Source organism: Seriola lalandi, unplaced genomic scaffold (genome assembly GCF_002814215.2).
Source record: "Seriola lalandi dorsalis isolate HSWRI2012SDOR001 ecotype SW California unplaced genomic scaffold, Sedor1 jcf7180002054979, whole genome shotgun sequence".
Taxonomy (NCBI): Eukaryota; Metazoa; Chordata; class Actinopteri; order Carangiformes; family Carangidae; genus Seriola; species Seriola lalandi.
Window position 1 is genome coordinate 1411141 of NW_019525529.1, and position 7323 is coordinate 1418463.

The 7323-nt window shown below is 39.1% G+C and overlaps 1 protein-coding gene across 1 annotated transcript in view; it reads left to right on the forward strand.

The window, feature by feature from the left end:
• Positions 1–7117, forward strand: part of dnah2 (dynein, axonemal, heavy chain 2) — a gene marked incomplete at its 3' end in the record, with an annotated part of 34286 nt that extends 27169 nt beyond the window's left edge. Inside the window, exons 42-53 of the mRNA XM_087171218.1 lie at positions 554–671; positions 1022–1158; positions 1758–1895; positions 2165–2323; positions 2491–2643; positions 2930–3021; positions 3194–3389; positions 4629–4853; positions 5094–5198; positions 6256–6444; positions 6674–6759; positions 6987–7117. Of these exons, the coding sequence (XP_087027344.1) occupies positions 554–671; positions 1022–1158; positions 1758–1895; positions 2165–2323; positions 2491–2643; positions 2930–3021; positions 3194–3389; positions 4629–4853; positions 5094–5198; positions 6256–6444; positions 6674–6759; positions 6987–7117 (1729 nt within the window). The remainder of the gene's footprint in view (positions 1–553; positions 672–1021; positions 1159–1757; positions 1896–2164; positions 2324–2490; positions 2644–2929; positions 3022–3193; positions 3390–4628; positions 4854–5093; positions 5199–6255; positions 6445–6673; positions 6760–6986) is intronic.
• Between the last annotated feature and the right edge of the window lie 206 nt (positions 7118–7323).

Consider the following 7323-nt stretch of genomic DNA (forward strand, 5'->3'; position numbering starts at 1 on the left):
CAAAGATTGACTCCCTACCTCCGTTTCTAGGATTTCACTGGATAGAGCTTGAAGCAGAGTATGCCAATGAAATTATACACTGAACACCAATACATTTGTGAGAGTCACATATTAGATGATTAAGGAAATCAAACTTTCTTAACCAAAGTGATAGCAAACATGCTAAAGACTTGTACTTATCTTTCAAACTTAACAACGTAACATCACCTCACTTATGTGTTGCTGGCTTTCATACACTAAAACTAGTACACAAAAAGTTATTTAGATGTAACTACATTTGATTTATGTGTTTGTGAATTCCTCAACTTAATGTATCACAACCATTTAGTCGAAAGCCAAACCAATTCAGGGGCTAAAAATGTATCTGTATATAGTATATGTATATGTAATCAGTAAAAACATGCAGATGTTTGGTGAAAACAATGCTGTTCTCATGTGTTATCCTTGTGTGTTATCGTCTTCAGTAATCATGATCTCCCCTTATAATGCACTTTGTGTCATCTTTTTATCATCTCATCTTCTCTTTTATGTCTTGGTCCTTGTGGCACAACAGGAGTATCCTCTGAACCCCAAAGCAATGAGTCTGGGAGAACTATATGGAGAAAATGAACTGTCCACCAATGAGTGGACTGATGGAGTGCTATCTTCTCTCATGAGATCAGCCTGCGCAGGTGCTGAGACAAAAACAATGTTGCTGTTGACATTACACGTAGTATAGGTGAACACAGTAGGCAGTGATGATTCTTCCAATTTTATATTATCTTATAGAGCATCCATTCATGCACAATACTTATTTTATCCAAGTTCATCTTCAGGTTGAATGTCATTTTTTTTATATATATTGTTTGAATAATTTGGAATGTTTTAATGAAAAGGCAAAGCATTGCATAGAAAAGTTAATCCTACTACTTTAAAATTGTTAGTAAAATCTTTGTTACAGTATGAACAATGTTATATATAATATATTTATATGTTGCTTCACTTTTTCTGTCACATGTTGCACCACCTCTCTGTTCTTTAGATGAGAAACCAGATGAGAAGTGGATTGTGTTTGATGGACCTGTTGACACACTGTGGATAGAGAGTATGAACTCTGTTATGGATGACAACAAGGTGCTCACACTCATCAATGGAGAGAGAATATCCATGCCTGAACAGGTGAGGTCGGAATTGAAAACCTGACAGATGGGCCCTTAATTCAGTTTTAATTGTCATGGTAGGAAAAACATTGACAGTGGCTCAATTTAATTGTAGTGTCCCAGTATGTCATGACAATGTGACTGTCAGGTGCATGTACAATGGCAAAACCCTGAAACTGAAGCAGCTAAATGAAATTCAGCCACCATTATTTACACATATGACACATATCCTACATATGAACATGCTTTCCATTGAAAATCCTTTAACATGAAAAAAAACATAAACATGTACTTGTTGTGTAAGGTATTACATTGGAATTCATATGTTTTCAACATAGTTAGAATTGGACAACTAGACAATCCTGACAATAACCATTAATGTGCATGATCAAAAAACTATTGTAAGTTAATCGCTGTTTTCTTTAAATTAATGTCAGCATTCAGTCTGCAAACAACTGCTCTAAGGCAGTAATCTGGTTTGATACAAGATTGATTATGATAAATCAACTAATAGCAAAACAAAATGTTATTAATTACCATATATTACTTAATTCTAGTCAACAATACACTGTAAAATTATCACGACAGAGAAACTATATGTACATTTCTTTGTCATAGGTGTCTCTGTTGTTTGAAGTGGAGAACCTGGCAATGGCCTCTCCAGCCACAGTGTCTCGCTGTGGGATGGTCTACAACGATTACATTGATCTGGGTTGGAAACCTTTTGTTCAGTCCTGGCTGGACAAGCGTCACAAGGTACAATGGACTCAGTCATAATAACTTATTGCCTTCAGGCATTGACAGCATATTTGGATCAATTTATATACATTTTTGGAGTTCTGTGTATTTCTTTTGAAATTCAGAAACCTTAGGCCTTTCAAAAAAATTTGCTTGTGCTGACATCTAAGCCCTGTTTCATTAAAGAACAAATGTATTAGAGGAAGAATAACGGCCATTTTATTCTCTTATTTTCTGGTAACCGCTCTCTTTCATCTCCCTCCATTGCTCTCTGTATTTCTCCACAGGCTGAAGGGGAACATTTAAAGCGTTTGTTTGACAAACATATGGACAGCACACTGAACTTTAAGAAGAGTCACTGTAAGGAGCTGATCCCCATCACTGAGCTTAATGCAGTAATGTCTCTCTGCCGCCTCTATGACTCCCTGGCCACATCCAGCAACGGGGTATGACAAATAAAGTTTTAAGATTTGTGACTGAAATTAAGCTATAAATGATGCAACTCCACCTCATTACATTAGAATGTCTGAAATCTGAAAACAAAGGCTAACATTATTGCTTAAGCCTCCCCATTGTGAAAACAATGTAATTGTGGTTTTCTCCCTTTCTCCAGGTTAACACTTCAGACACAGAAAACCTGGGTAGGTTGGTGGAGCTCTGGTTCATCTTCAGCCTTATCTGGTCTGTTTGTGCCTCTGTTGATGAAGATGGGCGCAAGAAGATGGACAACTTCCTACGCGAGATGGATGGCAATTTCCCCAACAAGGTCCTCTGTTGAGCATCATTTTTGCTTGATACCATGAGTGTTTAAAAAGTCCTGTTTTGTGTCAAATCAAACCCTAAGCCAAACACAACAAACTGTTTTTCAACAATCATTACACTAACATTTAAATATATATGAATGATGTGCACATGGTTTTAGAATGGCAACCCTTGGTTGAGTTGATGTACGCATTTTAAATGCACCACAGGCATAATACTGTAATGTGACTGTATGAATCTGTCTTAGCAGGCACCAACATTCACTGAACCTTTTGTGTAAACTCTTTCAGGACACCATTTATGAATACTTTGTGGACACCAAAAACAAAACCTGGGCTTTCTTTGAAGATAAGCTACCAAAGGGCTGGCGCTACAATGCCAGGTAGGAAACCAGGTGGTCTTATGTACCTGGCATTAGCTCTTGTACACATATATGTGAGTGTGTGGATGTGGTTTTATGTATTTCACTCTCTGCCAGTTCAGTTACTTTTGGAACTGAATAAGTACTACATAACAACTACAATGTATATCTCTCCCTATTCCCTCTCCTGCAGTGCTCCATTCTATAAGATTATGGTTCCTACAGTGGACACAATTCGCTACAATTTCCTGGTTAAGGCTCTGGTGTTGGGTCAGTACCCAGTGCTGCTCACAGGGCCAGTGGGCACTGGTAAAACCTCAGTGGCCCAGAGTGTCCTGCAGGGCTTGGATAACAAGTGGACTGCCCTCACCGTCAACATGTCTTCACAGGTTGGTGTCTTTGCATGGCCTGTGTATGCCAGCTCTGTGTTCATGTTCCTCTAGCCTTATAGAAACCAGTTTGTATTAGGAATGAAAGAATTGTTGGAAAGAAAGATAATTTTGTCGGGTGCTTAGTTTTTTTTGGCTTTTATTTTATGATTAACACAGGGGTTAATATTAGGTTTAATGAATATTGAATTACTGTACTGTAGTCCGTGAGGGTTGTTAAAAGAGTATATAGTAAACAGTAAATATGTGTATTTGGTACCAGGGACAGTGTAAGTCTGGGCTATTCAAGTATGTTGTTCAGGGGGCCACATTTACTGAAAGCTAAGGGCCCGAGGGCTGGACATTTCCCTGAGCTATTCTCTTATGTACACTTGACACAACATGGCACCACATTTTCAACACTGTTATTTTGCCATATTGCATTTGATTTGCTGTTGAACATAAGCTGCAATATTAGCAAAAAGGCAAAACACATTCTACAACATATACAGTATATAATGTTAAAATTGGAATATACCTGGTTTGTCTTGCTGTGGCAGACATTTCTATCCCTTGGCTTTGTCTCATTAAAGAGAGAGATGGTATATCATTACCATTATGTGAATTTATATATTGAATGTCATGACACATGCTGTCATTGGGTATGATCTATAGATACTACATTTACAGGAACAGGCTCACCTACATAACTTTGGATGGCCCACCCTCGCTCACAGCATGAGATACAGTGACATACAAGTGCAGTTTCAGTGTGTTTGAGAGAGCATCTGCCTCCATCCAACCGTGTTGTGGCTCTTAATGGCCTCCATCTCGGCTTTACTACAATTATAATAAAAGTAACACCCTGATCCATGGCACTGCAATTGGACTGAATCACGGCAGCTCTGATAAAGGGCTATCAGTGAGCCTGGGATGATGGAGGCACTCATCACCCTCCACCTTTACCACCATTACCATTGTCACCATGCCCCCTGCCCCCTGGCTCTGCCCCCGACCCAAACGTCCTTACTATTATCACCTAACTCCCAGCAACAGCCATTCTCACCTGAAATCATTTACACATACACAAGTACACAAGTACACATCTAGGCATCCACATGTTATACAATAAACGTCTTTCTTCTGTTGTTTTCATTTGAAAATTTTACTTTCACATTGTTGATGAGACATGGTACACAGTGAAACATACCATTTCATCTTTGTGTTTCTGTGTTTCTCTGTGTTTCCACCACTGTCCAGACCACATCTAATAACATCCAGGCCATCATCGAGAGCCGAATAGAAAAGAGAACCAAAGGCGTGTTTGTGCCAGCAGGTGGGAAACACCTGCTATGCTTCCTGGATGACCTCAACATGCCAGCCCATGATCTTTTTGGCTCCCAGCCACCACTGGAGCTGCTGCGCCTTTGGCTCGACTACGGCTTCTGGTATGACCGCCAGAAACAGACCCTGAAGTTTGTCAAGGTGAGACAGGGCATTCAGGTCAGGGTGGGAGTGAGGTCTGTACTTTGGTGTATGTGAGTTTAAGACATTATCATTTTTCTGCCTTCGTAGTGCCTCTTCCACAATTACCTCATAGTTAACTTTGTCTTTCAATCTGTGGGACAAGAGCTTTACATGTGCAATATGTTTCATTCGATAGGTATTTTTTACTTTTCACCATTTTCTGTTGTGTTTGCTGTTCGTGTGTGTCTGCTTTGTTAGGACATGTTCTTGCTGGCATCCATGGGGCCCCCTGGTGGAGGGAGGACTCACATCTCTGGCCGCTTGCAGAGTCGATTCAACCTCATCAATATGACTTTTCCTAATGTAAGTCCTCGCCTCTCCTCTTTTCCTGTCTGATGTTTATCCTTTACCACAAAATCATACTAATGAACATATTTTTTACTAAAACAGGCACTGACATAAATCAAATATGCAACAAAAATTTTGACAAATTAATCAGCAATGAAATGAAAATACCCAGGATTCATAAATTGTGTCATTTTTACTTTTTCTCATCTAAGTAAAAGAGATTCGCACTCAGTTTAGCAAATTCTGTTGTTCATTTTATCTGTGTCTTTCCTTCTTCTGTCATCCAACTGTTACTGTGCATTTCAGCCAGGTGGATCTGGGTAATCCTCTACCTGGCAGATGTTTTTTCATCTTCTATCACCATTTGACAAATGCTTTTTTGTTTCGCCACACTGGAATTACCCTGATTATAATTATAGCTGTGATGATAATTATAACTACTGCAAAACTGCACTCTCTCATACCCAGAACCCAGGAGATATGATTGACTGAAAGGCTGCCTGCAAATGTTCTCCACCTGCTAACAACCCCCTCCCATCTGTCTCCTTTCTCTTTGTTAAATCTTTTGTTTGGTTGCCTTGTTTTGTTTTATTTGGCTTATTTGTACTTTTCTCACTCTCTCCACTTATTGTTCACTCCCTCTCCAGATCACCTTTTGTCTCCTTTCAGTCTTTTTCAATTACCTAGCATTTTTTATCTCTGTTGTTGCGCTCCTTTCAACCTTTCCTGCTCCATCTTACATATTCCATTTGCCCAGCTCTGTCCTGTTGATTTCTGCTTTTATTTATTTTCCCTCTCTCCACTCACAAAAGAGCAAAATATTTGCTCTTGAAACTCTCTTGGGCCATACCGTATTCAGGAAGTAAACCCTTGACATTTCAGTTGCCTCGCCTCTTCAATTTGTGAAGTGGACAACTTGAAATGGAATTGTTACACACTTTAGAAAATACCCATTCTGCCTTTTTTTTTTCTCTTGACCACTAAAACTCTGAAATTTTGGTATCTTATTGACATGGCTATAAGATTTACGGGATGTACATAACTTGAAGAAGCCCATCCTCTCTGCATGCAGGAGTCCCAGATCAGGCGGATCTACAGCACCATGATCAACCAGAAGCTACAGGAGTTTAAAGAGGAGGTGAAGCCCATTGGAGAGATTCTGACTCAGGCCACGTTAGAACTGTATTATGCCATTACAGCTCGTTTTCTTCCCACTCCAGCCAAGATACACTACCTCTTCAACCTCAGGGACATCTCCAAGGTACACAAGAACACATATACTGTAGATTGGTTAGTTTGATATATATATATGTATATATATATATATACACACACATATATATCAGCACATACACCACCTAAAATATGTTTTCAAGAAAATTCAACAGGAAGTGCAGCTTAGGAAAGCTCTCTACACTAAGCCTCACACTGTTTAATTAAAATGTTATATGACTTGATGAGTCTTTTTTTTCCTGTTCAATCCTTGCTAGGTGTTTCAGGGTCTGTTAAGAGCGCATCCAGAATTCCATGATACCAAAAACAACATCACCAGACTGTGGATCCATGAGTGCTTCAGGTAACATGTTTTTCACCAAATATTGAACCTTCTCATAGTCAAGTAGCATATTTACGATAGCTCCAACCTCATAGTGACAGTGTTTTAATGTATCATTATCTGTTATCTGAAGCCTACAACACTGTATATTCAGTTGTGGAATGGTTTTCTTCTTTATTCTACACTTGTCAAAGCTTGTTCTGTATACGGGATAATATCTATTGCCTATGCTCTGTTTCTCATTTCAGAGTGTTCTCAGACCGGCTTGTAGATCACAGTGACATGGAGGCTTTTATTGCTTTGATGGGGGAGAAACTGGGCTCACTCTTTGATCTCACGTACCACAACATCTGCCCCAACAAACAACCGCCAATATTTGGTACATTTAGTACTGTACACATACATACAGTACTTGCACACAGCATGCCATTGTCACAGTGTCAGCATGGCTGTGTAAAAAAAAAAGTGTTAAGAGTGTAAAAATACCTACAGACGTATTTACAGATAATTAAATTGATTGTTAATGGGCAGTGGTTTAAACATTATGAAATATTTGTGTGTGTGTGTGTGTGTGTGTGTGTGTGT